General features: G+C 43.9%; 1 protein-coding gene across 1 annotated transcript in view; it reads left to right on the forward strand.

Annotated features, from left to right (window-relative positions):
• The window catches only part of ATP10D (ATPase phospholipid transporting 10D (putative)), a 144,008-nt gene that overhangs the window by 90,040 nt on the left and 35,543 nt on the right, over positions 1–18,425 (forward strand). Inside the window, exons 10-14 of the mRNA XM_030888553.2 lie at positions 3,236–3,474; positions 7,925–8,113; positions 12,016–12,625; positions 13,236–13,342; positions 16,966–17,092. Of these exons, the coding sequence (XP_030744413.1) occupies positions 3,236–3,474; positions 7,925–8,113; positions 12,016–12,625; positions 13,236–13,342; positions 16,966–17,092 (1,272 nt within the window). The remainder of the gene's footprint in view (positions 1–3,235; positions 3,475–7,924; positions 8,114–12,015; positions 12,626–13,235; positions 13,343–16,965; positions 17,093–18,425) is intronic.

Raw genomic sequence — 18,425 nt, forward strand, 5'->3', positions numbered from 1 at the left:
TGCCATTGACTCAATGCTGCCTCACAGTGACCCTAATGGACAGGGTAGAACTGCCCCTGTGAGTTTCTGAGACAGTAACTCTTTATGAGAGTAGAAAGCCCCATCGTTCTCCCATGGAGCTGTTTGGGGGCCTTGACCTGCTATTGGTTTCAAACTGCCTACCTGAGGATCTGAACCCAGCATGTTACACTTCACTCAGGAGTTAGACTTGGGCTGAATTGGAAGCATCTTGCAATCCAGTACATACATGTTTACTCTCAACACTGTATTTCAGACACTGGATACAGTAATGAACAAGACAGACAAAAGTTCAATTCTCGCAAAGCCTCTATTGCAAAACACACTAATCCATAAATTAATTTTTTAAGTCAAGAAAATGATCAGATTGTGTTAAGTCCCTTTCAGGGAACGGAAATAAGCTGCTGTCGTGCAGAATGAGTGGGTGGCTCCTTCCGATGCTCAGGTAGGTCTTTCTAGAACCAAGATCGGAATGAACTAATCTTGGGTTCTTTAGTGGCCAGTAGAGCCTGCCAGGTAGAGGGAGCACTTTGTATTGAGGGCCTAAAACTAGAATGTTTGGTAATTTCCACAGAAAGAAGGCTAGTGGGTCTGGATTTCAGTGGTAACATGGAAGAAAGATGAGCCCTGGTGGCAAAATGAGTTAGAACTGGGCACCTCACTGAAAGGTCGCTGATTTGAACCGCAGCACAGCTCCTCTGCAGGAGAAAGAGCAGTCCGCTTCTCATGGGGCAGTTCCACTCCATCCGAGAGGGATTCTGTGAATCAAATTCAACTCCTAGGTGGTGGGAAGAGGTAGGTGAATGAAGAGAAGCAAGAAAAGTGAGAGAAGTCAGGTCAACTTGAGCTTGGGAAGCCAGGATAGGAAGAGCCTGCTCTGTGATTTGGGAGCCACTAAAGAGTTTTATGCCAAGACCGTTCTTACCCGCGTTATCTTTCAGGAAGATCACTCTAGCTAATGTGTCACCAGTGCATTACAGAGCGGCATGGAGACCAATTCGGGGGCAATTTCACGGGCCCACTTGCCATGATGATGATGGCTTGGACTATGTGGCAATGGAGATGGAGAGGAGTGAAGGGCCTTGGGTCATGTGGGGGATATATAGTGGAGAGGTGCTTGCATTGCAGCATGAGAGGAAGAGGAAAATTAAGGAGAATTCTAGATTTGTATATTTAGCCACTGGGGAGATGGAGGTGCCGTTTACAATGGTGAGGGAGCCCCAGGGAAGGGACATGTGGGCTTGGGCCAGGGAGAGAGCTGATGCTTTCCCTGGATGAATTTGAAACACTTTTTTTTTTCTCAACAAAGACTTTTTAAATATCTCTCAGCCATTTTTGTCTTTCATGGTGGGAATATCACAAGAACCAATCAAATCACTTGCTGTCAGTGTCTGAGTTTACATTCTACTAGAGGGTTTAACAACAACAAAACCGGTAAACTGTATAGTGTGTAAATGGCAGCAAGTGTTATGGAGTGGAATAAAATTGGGAAAAGGAAGCTGAGATACCAATCTATAATCAATAAAGTGGTCAGAACTGGGAAGTCTGCACTGACCCAGCAACATAAGGCAGGAAGAGAAGAAAGTAAACCTTCCAGAGAGCGATCTGGTGGGGAAACCTTTGGGCACCCAGGTGGAGGTATCCAGCAGAGAGTGAGATATACAACTGGCTTCTAAGAATGAGCCAGAGCTGAAGACAGAGATCGGAGAGTCACATAGGTCGTGAGATGGGCCTACAAAAGATCTCTGAGAAAAGAGGGTGTAAGTCAGTGGTTCTCAATCTTCCTAATACCGTGACCCTTTAATACAGTTCCTCAGGTTGTGGTGACCCCCAACCATAAGATCATTTTTGTTGCTGCTTCATCACTGTCATTTTGCTACTGTTATGAATCAGGTGACCCCTGTGAAAGGGCCATTCGACCTCAAAGGGGTCACGACCCACGGGCTGAGAGCCACAGTGTAGGTGGAGGAGCCGGCAGCCTCTACTGCCCTCCAACACTTTGGGTTGAATGGAAGAGCGGACTGTAGCCATAGAGACAAAGGACAGCCTTTGAAGTAAGAGGTAAATGTGTTTTAAAAATATGATGAACAAAAAGCACATCAGTAACAATCAAAGTGGGTGGGGAAAGCCCCCATGAGGCATTTCAAAACAGAATGGTCAGCCAGCTGCGCTGGATGTTGCTGAGACCAGGACAGAGATGAGGTGGCTTGATTTGGCAACGTGACCTGGACAAGATCAGGGTCGGAGGGGAGACGGGGACAGGGCAGTGGAACGAGCAGCAGGGGAACCCTAGAATTCCAAGAGCGAAGTCCTTGAGAAAGGCAGAGCGGTGGTATTCAGATCACAAGGGGAGGATGCTGGTGTTTTGAAAGCAACAAGAGAAAGCTAGCTAAAGTCGCAGGCGGGGCGGTATCGGTGCAGGTGCAGGTCAGGTCGTAGATTTATTTATTTAAAACATTTTATTAGGGGCTCATACAACTGTTATCGCAATCCATACACACATCAATTGTGTAAAGCGCATTTGTACATCATTCTCAAAACATTTTTCTCTCCACTTAAACCCCCGACATTAGGTCCTCATTTTCCCCTCCCTCCCCGCTTCCCCCTCCCTCATGAGCCCTTGACAGTTTATAAATTGGTATTTTGTTATATCTTGCCCTGTCCGACGTCTCCCTTCACCCACTTTTCGGTTGTCTGTCCCCCAGGGAGGAGGTCACATATAGTTCCTTGTAGTTGGTTCCCTCTTTCCTACCCACTCTCCCTTTACCCTCCCTGTTTCACCACTCACACCACTGGTCCTGTAGGGCTCATTCGCCCCAGATTCCCTGTATTTTCAGTTCCTATCTGTACCAGTGTACCTCCTCTGGTCTAGCCAGACTTGCAAGGTTGAATTCGAGTCATGGTAGTGGGAGCGGAAAGGAAACATTTAGGAACTAGAGGAAAGTTGTATTTCTCATCGTTGTTACATCGCACCCTGACTGGCTCGTCTCCTCCCCCGTGTCGTAGATTTCATAAAGGGATGTTCCTCTGTTTGCTTCTATCCCTCCTGCCCCCAATGCGGTAAGTTCCTGACCTAAAAGAGGTCGGGAGAAGGATGCCGGGTCCGAAGAGGGAAAATACGGTATGAAATTGCTATTGAACTGCCCGACATTGAGCTTGCCAATGGCCCTTCTCAGGTAATGACATAGTGTTTTGTTTTGTCTTTTTAATCCCTCAGCCAGGAGATTAGAGTCTTATCAGGAAACGGTCTCTGAAGAGGAGGATTTTGGAGGCAGCCCCAGTGGCTCACTAAGCAACCTGGGGAAACTGAGGACTGCCAGCTGCAGGACAGCTCATCACGGGTCTCTGGGAAGCAAACCATCCGCTCATCTTTCTGGAAGCTGTTTTGCTCTGGGAAATGGAGAAGGAGCTGGTGAAGTGCCTCACTCCAGACAGGCTGCTTTCAGCAGCCCCATTGTAAGTGTGAATGCATGCTGAATCGTGTACATCCACGGTGTCCATGCCAGAGCTGCCCCCTGATGAGCTAAAGTCCAATGCTGTTGTCTTTTCTACCTCAGAAGAGATGACCGAATTGATGTTTAGTGGGACTGCCACACATAATTAGAAGTTCAAACAAATAAAAGCACCGCTTCCAAATACTGGGACATAATTCAGTGTTGAGCTATAGCATGTAATTTCTGAATGAAAAAAAAAAAAATATATATATATATATATATGGTCAGGGCCAATCCTCTCTGAGCCTGAGGGAAGCTCATCAGAGGTCCCCTGTGGACAGGTAAACAGGTCTAGTTGATAGGGAAGGGCAGAGGTCTTTTGGAGCTCTCCAGGGTTTTGATACTTCTATCTAGTCTTCCTGCAAATCCCACCAAGCCTATGTCCTCCACCCCACTCCTAGCACTAAACGGGGCATTTTCATCTCCGAGCTCTACAGCATGTGTTTTTCAGGCCCAATGGGGTTTGTGTTGGGAACAAAACACCTGGTCCCTCCGCTTGGCAAGGGCACCTTATGGCCGAAAGAAAATAGGAGACCATCTGAAAAATGGGAAACAGGAAAGTCCTCGTGTGAATGGTTATCAATGTCAAGTTCTGCCGTCCTTCAAACTACTCTTCTAGCATCTCTTCCCCTCGCTCCCTTTCCCAATTCATGGATTGGTGTGTTTTACCAGCCAGGGCACTGGTAGCTGGTTGGTGGCCTCTGACTATGACGTGACTATGACAGGAATAAATCAGCCCTGGGCAGCCCTGGCGTACCCGATCGGATTGATGGTGTGATTTGACCAGTGGAGACATGGTCTGAGCGAACCCCAGACCTGTGATTGCTGGTCTGGAGGAGGTCCCGAGGGGGATCCCTGGGCTCTTTTCAAAGTTCCAACAAATGTGCAGGTTGCAGCAATGGAAGGGTCAGCCCAGCCCAAAGGCATTCACTCTTGTGGCACACGAGACGTAAAACCTATTATCCCTATCTCCCTGCCATTTACATGCATTCGTTTTAAACATTGAGACAGCGTGCTTCTCTGTCTTCGGAAGTAAGAGAGGAATGGGAGCAGACCAGCTGTGTTGCTCACGCTAAGGCTCGGCCTCCAGTGTGAGAGTTTTAGTTCTTTTCATCGGTTGCATCTGGCACTGTTGAGCTTCCACTCAACCTGATGGTAGCCTCCTGCTGACGCACAGGTGAGAGGCGTAGCCTGCCCTGTGCCGCACTTTCCCTGCCCTGCCCTGGTCCAGCTTTATCTCCTTCTTGAACGAGGCATCAAATGATGTGCTTCGATATAAGCCTTGGTTAGAAATAAACTCTCCTCCTGCCCTCTCTGCCCACGCTGTGCGTGGACCTGGCTGGTGAGATCATGGCCATTCAGGAGGTGAGAATGCTACCCTAAAAAAAACCAAAAAACCCCAAAACATGTGCCTCGTGGTTTCATAGGTCTGTGCCTTTGTTGTGTCGTTTCCTCTATCTAGGCTGTATTCTCCCCTCGCAGCCCACCTCTAAGCACTAAATCCGAGGCATTATTTATTTCTTTAAGAACTGCCTTCAATATCCCCTCTGTTGAAAGGACTTCCCAGACACTCCCTACTCCGGGGTTCTTCTTGACACGTTCTTCCCTCCGGTGGCTTTGTTTCTGCCTCGGACAGGGCACCAGTAGTCTCATGACTACGAGGGTGTATGTAGTCTGATGCACAACGTCCAGCACACTATCGGGCCCATCTACTCTCAATAACGTATACGTTGAGGTTGTTGAATGAAGTTGCTTAAAGCCCTCCGTGTCTCCATCCAACTTTTCCTTTGTGCTGTCCTGAAATGCCGTGCGTTCATTCTGGTTCTATGGATTCAATAGGGGTTTATGGTGATGTTGTATGTTTTCAAAGCTACACCCATTTATAGAGGGTCGGGGGCAGTGGGGGTGTTCATGCGGGACATTCTACCCTTCCATGTAGGAGACCTGGGTTCCATATATGCTCCATGTAGCTTATATGCAGTCACCCTCAGTGGAGGTTTGCATGTTGTTAGCATGTGGAACAGATTTCAGCAGGACTTTCAGACTAATTGAAAAACCAGCATCGGCGCCCCATCTGCCTGCCAGCAGCGTCAGTCTGGAGGAGCATGTAAATCCACACCTTGCAAGGCCAATTGCCACACGGCAGAGATCAGAGATGTCTCCACTCTCCATCTTCCTTTATTCTATACCAGCCGTTCTTCCCACAGGACTTGACTTCTCTTGAGAATCAGCTGTAATGACTCGCAAGCTGCTGTAATGTGATCCTACACACCACACAGCAAAACACTGCCCAGCCCTGTGCCACCCTCACAATTGTTTCTATGCTTTGAGCCCACTGTTGCAGCTACTGGGTCAATACAACTTGTTGATGGCCTTCCTCTTTTTTGCTGTCCCTCTCCTTTACCAAGCAGGATACCCTTTGCCAGGGACTTGTCTCTCTGGACAGTGTGTCCAAAGTAGGGGAGACAGAGTCTTGCCATCCTTGCCTCGAAGGAACACTCTAGCTGTAGTTCTTCCAGACAAAGTTGTCCTTTTGGCAGTCCACGGAACTTTCAATATTCTTTCTCGGCACCACCGTTCAAAATCATCAGTTCTTCTTCGTTCTTCCTTATTCAGTGTCAACTTTCACATGCGTATGAGGCAATGGAAAACATCACGGCTTGGGTCAGGTGCACCTTAATCCTCAAAGTAACGTTCTTGCTCTTCAATACTCTAAAGAGATCTTATGCAGCAAGACAAAGCTTCCAGCATCACAGCAACACACAGGCCACCGCAGTATGGCCAACTGGCAGACGAGTGATGGGCCATCCGATGAGCAGCTATGAAATCCATCCAGTGAGACAAGATTCAAATGCTGCCAGGTCAAATATCATGGGGCAGTAGAAGAAATTGATGTATTTCAACAGAATGACCATAGGTAACTTGAACCTTTTAACCAGATGTTACCGTTGTACATCTGGTAACAGGCTGGAAGGTGAGAATGCTACTTGAGAAGTTATGAAGTCTGGGAAAGAAACATTAAATTATTTGTGTGGTTGCTGCCTGATCTCATCTTGTTCAGCATCTCATGTGTTTTCTACAGCCATCCTGCCAACGTAAGTTTTACGACTATGTGGAGGGAGAAGAGGAAACTCAGTTGGTTAAGTCAGTGGTCTGAGGTCGGTTGCCAAGTGATCCACAGTGATGTTAGGACTTGGCCCCACGCCCATGTAAATTTTAGCACATGATCTTTGCTTATTAAGCTTTTGTTTCCATCCACCAAACTCCTAAATGCAAAATACAAGGCCACCGGCTATAGATCTTAATTTCCCCCTCCATAAACTCCCCCAGCTTTCCTGAAACCAATGAAGGTTGCAGGCCCCTCACATCCAGGAGTCCACTAAAATCAAACCGTGCTATTGTAGAAACCTGGTGCCGAGCTGCTTACCCTTCTATTGACTGGGGTGGAAATTTTCTAAAGCCATTGCTGATTCTCGGTTGCTAGATTAAGAGCAGACTTGCACTACAATGTTCTTTTGTTGAAACTGAAGAAAACAACAACTCTCTGTCGTTGTGTCAGCAGTCCCGACTTGTAGCGACGTCGAGGACAGAGTAGAGTTACTTCTGCAGATCTCCAAGGCCTGATGGAGGCGAAAGCTCCGCCTTTTTCTAATTCTCTCAGAAGAGGGTGGGAAGCATGTGCGCTAAACTAGTGGAGCAGTTTGGGGTTGTTTGTTTCTGTGTCATCACAGAACACTTTAGGGCCAATTTGCACGAAGAATCTTTCAGAGGCCAGTGCAGGCCTCGTTGCCACATGTATTTGATCATCAGAAATCTCTTTTGAAAGAATGTGTGTTGTAATGTCTTGTAGGGTATTGCTGGGAAAATTCAATCTGTTACCCAATTTTTATTTGAGGGCATTGAGTTCTATAATAATGAAAAATTAAGAGACCAACGATTTGGTTCCAATAATATGGGCTATAAAGAATGTTATCATGCTAATGTGAGCTGGCATTCCTCAATTGCTGTTGACTCTTCTATGGGCAAGGTAGGCTGCTGGGCACACTAAGATCGTTCTCTGACATTGTATGCCTCTGACATTGACATTGACAAAAAGAAAAAGACCCACATACAACTAGACTTTAGGGTAAGGTACTGCTCCTAGCTCCCGTTTCGTTTGAGGATAATAGTCAAGTTAGCCTTCATTAAGGTGGCTAATTATATTTTCTGGGTTTCCCACTTTATATTATATATTTCTTATTTCTCTATCCTCACTTCCTCTGACGCTATTTACCTGATTATTAATTTTTTATGAAACATGAGGTATACCGTCTCATGTTTCATAGATTCTAATGATAAAAGCTACTTCTCAGAGCGATTAAAAATTCTGAATTTTAAATCCTGAGACTGACACCATTTTATTGGACCTTCAGGAAACAGATGTGGTACCAGACACCAGGCTTGTAGACAAGTTTCGTCAGATCACGCCACACTTTTCCCACCAGCCAGATGCGCCTGCCCACAGTCCATCCTGGGAGACTTTGTGCATCATGGACTTCTTCATTGCATTGGCCATTTGCAACACAGTGGTGGTTTCTGCGCCTAACCAGCCACGACAAAAGGTAACATCTCTAAAGGAAACAAGGAATGGCTTCCATATGGAAACTTCAGGCTTAAAAGTACCTGTATGAGCCTTGCTATAGGGAATAATAATAAAATAATAGCAACAAATGTTTACTCATCATTTATGATAACGTTCTAAAGGCCTTACCTAGACTAGCATCTTCTATCCTCTGAACAATCCTGTGGGTTAAATTCTGAAGAAATGCCATGGAAGTCATGTCTGAGCTCCTCCAGCTACATGAGGAAACCCAACCCCATAGCAGCCCAAGCCGGTTGCCGATAGGGGGAGGTCAAACATGCCTCCCCTTCAACTTCTCTTTCCCCTCTTATGACATCCAGCATCCTTCCCTTCGCACTCTCTTTCTTTGGTTGGTTCCATCATTCGTTTCAGTGGCCACATAGAATTCACACAAAGCACTCACAAGTATGGGGGTCTTTTAGGGAAGTTAACAGGTGTCAAGCGAGGATCAGAAAACAGTCTCAGTGCTTCCGTTCAGCCACATGGTCCTTGGCCTCTGTCCTGCTCAAGCAAGTGTTATAAATCTCATGTGGCACCAATAAATGTCCCGAGGAAACTCTGCAAGCCAGTCTCCTACATAAAGGGACTCAGGTTCACGCAGTCCCTGCACTAGCTCTGTCTCAGGTTGTTGCTACTGGTGCTTCACCCTGTAGTAATTCACTCTCAGGGCTCTTTAGTCTTGGCAGTCATAATATTCTCTCTTCTTGCTTCTGAGGTGGCTCACTTTATACCCAGCAGACTGACAAAACTGACCAACCCCCTCACGTTAGTCCCATACACCCTATTTGCATGCTCTCACCCAGTCATTTGGTGGGAATTACATAGACTATGGATAGCAGGGCTTACCAAGTAATTTTATTTTACATCACCAACACAGAGCAGGTTGTGCGTCTTGCCCGTTGTCACATTACTAGTTTCTTGAACTTAAGGAAGTGAAACCTGAACTCAGGAAGTCTGGTTCAGAGCTAGCATACTATTTTGCCTCTGTAAGGAGAGTTGGTGAAAGTAGACTCATAGAATGCAGCTTTGTTCATTTTACTTTCGTTTTCATACCGAATTGGAGATTTCTTTGTGGCCTCTGAGTTCAACAACATTGTACTCTCTATCAAGCAAAAGGTAATGTGCGGCTTTCTTTTAGGCAATTCATCATATAACAGTTAGGTTTGTTTTCACCCAATCAATTCGGAATGCAGTATACCTGTAATCTTACCAAGTTCTGCAGTTCCCACAAAAGCTAGCTTTGCAAAGCATATTTGTAACTTTGCATTCATAGGAAATTCATTTCTAATTAAGAATAAAAACTTGCTTTAGAGACTGATGACTTACTGCTTGCCATGATAGCTTCCTCATGTATAAATATCTGACCCTTTGCACATATACACTTAAAATTCAGTTTGCAGCACAACCCAATTAAGTTTTAATTTTCCGTGAGATCATTTTCCTTTGGCAACTTCAAAGGTGGTCAACTTTAGCACAAAAATGCATCGCTTCCAATTAAGCTTCATTTAATGGGAAATTGTAATTTTAGAATGATTCTAACTATAAAGTTGCTCTTTGAAAAGTGATTAAAGTTGGTCCTCTGTATCCATGGCTTCAACATCCATGGGTTCAGCCAACCATGAATTGAAAATATACTGGCAGGGTTGGGGAGCCTGGAGGAGAGGAATGTGCAGGGGCACCTAAAAAACCAGTTAAAGGGTCAATATAATCTTTCATATACTAAGAAGAAGCTTAAAACATTATCTACACAGCATTTACATTGTGTTCACCCACTCACTCATTGCCATAATGTAGATTCTGACTCATAGGGACCGTGTAGGACAGAGTAGAAAGCTTCATCCTTCTGCCAAGGAGCAGCTAGCGGTTTTGAGCTGCTGACCTTTTGGTTAGCAACCCAATGTGTAACCCATTACACCACTAGGGCCCCTTGTGCATTGTATTAAATATTATAAATAGCCCAGAGGTGATATAAAGTATAAGGAGGATGTGAGTAAGTTATTAAAGCACAAAATCATTTCATTTGAGGGCTCGAGCAGTTTGAGAGTTTGGTGCTTGCAGGAGGTCCGGGACCCACCCTGAGGACACCCAGGGACAGATGGATACGTAAAGAACAACTGACTAGTCAACCTCCCCCACCTCTCCACATAACCTTCATTCCCATACCTTCCTCTCCAGAGGATGCATCTTTTGGTGTCTTTTGTTTAAGGAATGGTGTTTCCTTGGCTGCAGTGCGATTTCTATTGTCTGAACGAAAATCTGTACAGGCATATGAAAGTAAGCTTTGTGACATTTCAAAATACTGATAGGATGATAGTGAGTCAGCAGCCGATCAGAATTCACATGGAATGCAGAAAGCTCACCTGAAATTGCATCTCACCCATCTTTTCCGAGATGGAAATAAATCTGAAAATCCATCAGCATGGATCCTTCAAAATAATGCTCAGTATAAAATTACTTCTAAGAGAACACTATTTGTAATTCCTTGGACAGTTTTGCGTGGGAATTTTTAGGATGAAGTTAATGATTCTTTGACAATTAGTATTAAATCTTAAGTATTATCACTAATAAAAGTTACCATTTAGAAAAAATCGTGTTATGAACAAGAAAAAGTTTGATAAAGATAGAAATTTACATTCACATTTTGACATCCATAACTCTTCTTCTCTGAGCTACATTGGCTTATTGGTCTTCTTTTTTAAAAAAAGCGCAATCTTATGTAGAAGGCAGGCAATAAAAGGGGAAATATATCTTGTTAGCCATGTCATTTACTGTCTGCTCATTTTATCTCATAGAATCTTTTTACTTATTTGTTCTTTTTTGCCTGTTTAAGATCTTTAATGCAAGATTCATTTACTGGACAACTAGCACAATCTGTGATGGTAAACCATCAATGTATATCCTATGCAAATAACATGCTACTTTGACACTTTAAGTTTCAAGAAGTTATAGAATATGGAGATAAAGAAGCAGTATGAAGAATATATATTCTTAAGTATCATAAAAATAATCATTTCAAGATTACTTTAGTGATTTTTTTTGGTCTATTTAATCCTTGTAAAATACATGTTTCTCTCCTGTCCAGGATTCATTTACACAAAAGTGGAGCAGATATTAGATGTAAAATCACAGAACTAATTTTATATCATAAGAGCAATAACTCTTACTGTGGACAATAGTTAGGTGTGAATGATACATATAAAATTGTACCATTGCTTTTGTCCTGATGATGTCTTCTTAGTCTACATGCATGTTTTTCTTGATGGACCTCTTAGGGTCGGTGTGAAGGTCTATTCTTATTCTCAGACATGAAGGTGCATAAATCTAGAGTGACAAACGGGCACCTGTTCACAGGATACTGCCTCACAGCTATGTACTCTAATTAGTCAAGGCCATTTAAATACATTTGCATGAGGCACCTAAAGCTCAATGTGCCATTTTGTGTGTTTATCAAATTACTAATCAATACTATTTTCATAGCTTTTTCAATATTGCCCCATAGTCTTCCTAAACTTTATTTTACAATATATAATATTGGTAAACATCATGCAACATTCAGAAATTCACAAAACCTGTCATGGTATGGATGATCCAGAGGCCATTATGTTGAGCACAGCAAATCAATCACAAAGGTCCAATATTATGAGTCTATGTGATAAAGCACTAAGGAAGGGGTTGCTATCACTTTACCCCCTAAACATTTGATGAAATTTATAATACCATTGCCATTATCAAATCTTTTTTAAAAAGTTTCTTTTATTTTTGTAACATTTTTTGTGAACATTATAATTCATTTGTGACCTCACTTTTTCCCCGTTTAACTTTAAAGTTGTTAGAAGCTGTTTTGTGTCATCCTTTTGAGACTTTCTGAATCCTCTCTCCTAGATAGGACTCTCATCACTGAGTGGAATGCCCATCAAGTCCTTGGACGAGATTAAAAACCTCTTCCAGCGATTGTCTGTCCGAAGATCAAGTTCGCCGTCTCTCACCAGTGCGAAAGAATCATCTTCTGTCATCCCAAATACCTTTGTGAACAGAGTCTCTTTCTTTGGTCGAATGAAACTGGCATCGCCTGTGGAGGAAGAGGGCTCCCAGATGAGCGAGAGTCCCCCGGGTGCTAGTCACTCAGCTTGCCTTGAAGAAACGGAGAAAGAAACCAGTGGCGCAGGCGTCACCAAAGGCAAGGTGGACTCCCTTCCTGGACATCCGTTGGCCTTGGGCCTGTGCTATGAGGCCGAGAGCCCAGACGAAGCGGCCTTGGTGTATGCTGCCAGAGCTTACCAATGCACTTTACAGTCCAGGACTCCAGAGCAAGTCGTGGTGGACTTTGCTGCTTCGGGGCCATTGACATTTCAACTCCTCCATATCCTGCCCTTTGACTCAGTAAGGAAAAGAATGTCTGTTGTGGTCCGGGACCCCCTTTCCAACCAGGTTGTGGTTTATACGAAGGGTGCCGATTCTGTAATTATGGAGTTACTCTCTGTGGCCACCCCAGGTAGGTACACTCAGAGCGTAGGTGGCAGGAATGTAAAGGGCTCGGAGAAGAAAAGGCAAAGCATTTGGGGACCAATTCATGATAGCTGCAGAAATACTGGTGGCAAAGCACGTAAACTTTGGGGATGTCCAGAGTGGGGTTCAAATCTGGTCCCTTTCATTAGTTGAGTCTTAATGAAGTTACCTAACTGTTTTGTGCCGGCCTCCTTTTCTGTAAAGTGGAGGTTTTATTACCTCTTTCATAGGTTCGTGGGCACTTTACATGAGAGATTTCAATGGAAGGTGTGTTGAGTCTTTGACTAACTGCCTAGCAAACAGTAAGTGCTCAGTCAATGAGAGCAAGAATTACTTTTGTTGTTAATCTTCTTATGGGCGGTGTGGAAACTGGGTGTGTATTAAGTTCTGGGTGACTTTCTCTTGACAAGAAGAACCCAGTAAGGAAAAGATTATTCTGAGGGGTGGAGGGAAGCTGTCACTTTTACAGGGGCATATTTGTGGCACAAATCTAAAAGCTTTTTTGTTTGTTGTGGTTTCAATGACTATTGCTTTTGAAGTTACTTCTGTAAGAGGACAGATTGCTGGGGATACTTGTGTGTCCTTCCTTGTTTCAGATGGGGCCAGTTTGGACAAGCACCAGAGGACAGTAAGAGAGAAAACCCAGCAACACTTGGATGACTATGCCAAACGAGGCCTCCGCACTTTATGTATAGCTAAGAAGGTGAGGACACCGAGCTCGCCATCTTTCGGTTCTTTCACATGTTCGGCCATGATCCAGCGTTCTCCTGGATATATCAAGGGGGGTATATCCAGCCCTCCCTGGGCCCTGGGAACGTCCTCTGTTTGACAACTTACGCATGTTGGGAGTGGGGGAGTTTGTCTTCTTCAAAATGTGTGGGCCAGAGGGTGAAAAAGGATTCTAGTCTCCGAGTTCTTGTATGATTCGATTCTGCTCGTGCTTTTATATGTGAGCAGCAGTTTGGCTTGGAACAACAATTCCTCGATCCTACTCTCTTAGACAGAGCTAGAGGAATAGCGGTCGTCTATCTCATAGCATTCAATGTACTCTGGAAATGTGAAATCAGACTGGTTTGGAAAAGATCTTGATTTATTTTTGCTAGGTGCCCATGAGAGTCCTTGCCTGTGAATCCAGGTAAAAGTACTATAATAGTATCTCAGTACTGATTATGCTCTATTGCCTTTCCTAAGGACACAGTATGTTCTTTGTCCCATTTATGTAATAAAAAGGAGATAGTTTGTAATGGCATCATCATTATTATTAGTATTATTAGTATGAAGGGATGATATTCTAGAAATTGCATGCTAAAAATTTTAAGACCAAGGTTCTATTCATTAGAAATACCTTCTCCCACCCACCCCCCAAAAGTATAAATAACGACACAGTACACATGGACCTTACCAGATGGAATAGACAAGAATCAAATCCACTACATCTGTAGAAACAGGTAATACAGAGTCACACTGTGTCACAGCATTATCAAGGGTAGGGGCTGACTGCAGTGTAGACCATCAATTTCTAATATTCAAGCCCAGTTTGAAGCTAAAGAAAATGAAAACAAGTCCATGGGAGCCACAATTCAGACTTGGGTAGACCCCACTTGAATTTGGAGAACATTTCAAGAATAGAATGGATTCATATATATCAGTAACCAAAGGCCAGCAGACTTGTAGGGGGATATCAAGGACATCATAATGAAGAAAGTAAAAACATTCAAAAAGGAAAGAACGAAAGAAAAGACCAAAGTGAATGTCAGATGAGACTCAGCAACTTGCTCTAGAACATAGAGTAGCTAAAGTGAAAGGAAGGAAGGATGGAGTCAACGAGCTTAACAGAAGAGTTCAATGTCAGCCCTAGAAGACAGAGTATGACCGTGAGATGTGCAAAGGCCTGGACTTAGAGAACACAAAACAAATAGCAATCTTGGCATTTCTCCAAGAAATAAACAGGGTGGGGGGGCGGATCAACCCTCAAGGCAGTATTGAAGGAATCAATGGGGAAAATATTGAACAATGCATAAAGTATGAAAAGAAGATAGAATATTCAAAGTTAACGTACCAAAAAGAATTGATCATTGTGCAGCCATTTTAAGCGATAGCATGTGATCAAGAGCTGATGGTAACAAAGAAAGAAGTCCCAGCTGCACTGGAGGTCTGAGGGAAAAACAAGTCTCTGGGAACTGACAGAATACCAGTTGACGTGTCATGCAATCAAGTTCCCACTCATCTATGTCAAGAAAATTGTAAATTGCAAAACCATCTGACCAACCGACTGGAAAGTCAAAAAGGCTCACGGACATGGAGTCAATTCCAACTCATAGTGACCCTCTAGGACAGGGTAGACCTGTCCAAGACTGTGCCTCTTTATGAGCGTAAAGATTGTCTTTCTCCTGAGTGAAACCCACTACACCACCAGGGCCCTCACTGACTGGAAGAGATACATACTCATGCTCATTCCAAAGAAAGATGGTCCCACAGGATATAGAAATTATCGAACACTATCAATAATACCACATGCACATACGATTTTGCTGAAGATAACTATAAAACAGTTGTAGCAGTACCCTGAATGGGAACTGCCAGAAATTCAAGCTGAGAGTATGGAACAAGAGATATCATGAAAGCAGAGAATGCTACAAAGATATTTACCTGTATTTAGATATATAAAGGCATCCAACTGTGTAGACTATGACAATTTAGAGATGACATTGCAAAGAATGGGAATCCCAGAAGACTCAGTTGTGCTAAGGTGGAATCTGTACATACACCATAGGCAGTTGTTCACACAGAACAAGGTGATATTTAATGTACAACACCTGGTGGAGTTTGATCAAATGCAATGTAGCAGAGAGGAATTACTGAGAGCCAAAAAAATATCAACCGTGATAGTGGGACAGGAGGAAAGTAAAAGGAAATAGAGGAAAGAACTAGGAGGCAAAAGACATTTATAGAGGTATAAATATAGGCATGTATATATGTAAATATATTAATATATAATGATAGGGGTATGGGTCAATTTACATATATTTACATATTAAGTATCAAGGTAACAGACAGACATTGGGCCTCTACTCACGTCCTCCCTCAACCCAAGAACACTTTGTTCTAATGATCTGGCATTCTGTGATGCGTACCTTACCGACAGATGAAGGCAAAATGGGTGCGTAAGCAAATGTGAAGAAAACGGATGGTGCCCGGCTATTACAAGATATAGTGCCTGGGCTTGAAGTCATCTAGCAGGGAAACAACAAAGCCCACATGGAAGAAGCACACCAGCTTGTGTGAACAGGAGGTGTTGACGTGATCAGGTATAATGGATCAGAAGACCCAAGATAAACCAATCATATCCATGCATGAAATGGAGATCCAAAGCCCATCTGTAGAAAATTGGACATCCCTTCACAGAAGTGTCACAAGGAAGGGATGAGTCAGTCAAGGTGCAGTATAGCACTGGCAAAACACACAAAATTCCTTTAGTTCTTTAATGCTCCCCCCCCCCACTATCATGACCCCAGTTCAACCTTACAAATCTGGCTAGACTGAAGCATGTACACTGGTTCAGATAAGAGCTTTCAACACGCGGAATCCAGGACAGATAAATCCCTCAGGAACAATAATGGGAGTAGTGATACCATGAGGGTAGGGGGAAAGCAGAGGGACAAGGGGGAGAAAGGGGGAACTGGTCACAATGATTGACAGATAACACCCCCCCCCTCCAGCCAGGGGATGAACAACAGAAACATGGGTGAAGGGAGACAGTGGATAGTGTAAGATAAGAATATAATAATAATTTATAATTTATCAGGCATTCACGAGGGTGGGAGGGTGGGAAAAAGAGGGAGCTGATACCAAGGACTCAATTATACAGAAAATGTTTTGAAAACGATGATGGCAACATATGTACAAATGTGTTTGACACACTGGATGCATGGATTGTTATAAGAGCTGTAAGAGCCCCCAATAAAATGATTTCTGAAAATAAAATTAAGGGAGATTGCGTAAGGATTGTTTCCTTTCACCATCCTTAATCTGTGTGCTGAGCAAATAACCCAGGAAGCTGGATTGTAAGAAGCAAGCAAGAGCAGGCTTTCACCATGCTCCCTGCCTTGTCCATTGCATGAGCTCCTGGGCTATAGGGTCCATCTGCCAACTTAACAAAGTCTGATAGTGTGCCCAGATGGTGTAAGGAACTGAACCGAGCATGAGTGTTTCCAGAGCAAGACCTAAAGAAAGTTGAGGACTTGCTAGACTGTCGTGGATCCTCTGGGAAGACCCTCCGAGACCGCGCAACTGTTTCCAGGGCCTTCTTTATTCTTTCTTCCGTAGGTGCTGAGTGACGCCGACTATGCCGAGTGGCTGAAGAACCACTTTCTAGCTGAAACCAGCATTGACAACAGGGAACAGTTATTATTTGAATCTGCAATGAGGTTGGAGAACGAACTCACGTTACTCGGTAAGTAGACCACGCCACATTCTTTAGATGGAGGATTGTGAAAAATCATTGGCCGTCTCTAAATAAGTTATTCCCCAGTGCCTTAAAAAACAATAGTTCTCATATGTGGTTCTGCCTCCCCTCCCCCCAGTCTAGTGTCTAGGCAGTGTCCAGGGCCACCCATCCTTATGCCACTTCGTGATCTAGACGTTCTTGGTGGTGGTGTCATGAATTTGCCAAAAATTCATATAGAGTCCAAAGCCAAATAAATATTCAGGTTCAAGAGAAGGCTACGGCTCTTGCCAGGCATTGGATAAGGTACTTAGCATGCATTGCCCTTTGCAATCTTCCCAGCAAGTCTTACCCAAGTTAGGGTACAGAATGGATGAGTAACTTGTTCGGTTCAAATCTCCTGCTAAAAACTGAGCGTTAGGTCTGTTGACTCCAACGTCCGTGCTCTTTATTCTGCACCTGGCACTGGACTGGGGAAGTTGATTTCCCGCTCATCTCTGGTTGCTTACAGTGAAGGGGTCCACACATGGCACCTCTTCCCTTGGCCGAGCATTGGAATCATCTGGAGACCTTTTAATCATCTGGTGCTGTCCTCAGAGGTTTAATGTGTTTAGTGTGGGGTATCGCCTGGGCCCCAGACTTTTCGAAAATTCCTTCTGTAAGCCCACAGGCTTCACAAGGCAGAGAGCCATGCCTTCGAGTCAGGAGAACTAGGCTCTGCTGTAAGTACGATCACAGTCCATTCCTCTTTTGGAAGAAAAACAATTGTCTGACTTTTTGTTGTTGTTGCTAGATACCATTGGGTCGATTCTGACCCACAGTGACCCTATGCAGAACAGAAGAGAAGGACACGGGACCGGTCCTGCGGCATTCTCACAATTGTCCCTATGCCTGAGCTAATTGTTGCAGCAGTATCTAGCACATCAATACAATGGTACCTCAGTATACCAAACTCCATGTATGCTCAAGTTGCTATAAAATGACAAGAGTATTTGCCTGTAACTCACTCACATCCTCCGTATACTTTCAATCATTTCTAGAATATTTGTAATACCTAAATGCAATGTCAGTGCCTTACAAATAGCACTTTACGCTAGCTTCTCAACCTTTGAAGAATTGGTTGCCCATTTAATGACTTTTTATTGAATATGTTCAAGCCATGGTTTGGGGACATGATATACAAGCCTGGTTGTAGCGATGTTTACTGCTGGTTAACGGAGCCATGACAGTGTAAGTATTAGGGGGTCTACGTTTCCTTATCTTCAATTCCAAAAGAAGAAAGGCTCTTATGGGTTTAGTGCCAGGCTTGTTTGGCAGCAAAGTCAAGCCTGATAAAGACCCG

Source organism: Echinops telfairi, unplaced genomic scaffold (genome assembly GCF_000313985.2).
Source record: "Echinops telfairi isolate 266 unplaced genomic scaffold, ASM31398v2 ScPeMD7_7468;HRSCAF=8506_0, whole genome shotgun sequence".
Classification (NCBI taxonomy): Eukaryota; Metazoa; Chordata; class Mammalia; order Afrosoricida; family Tenrecidae; genus Echinops; species Echinops telfairi.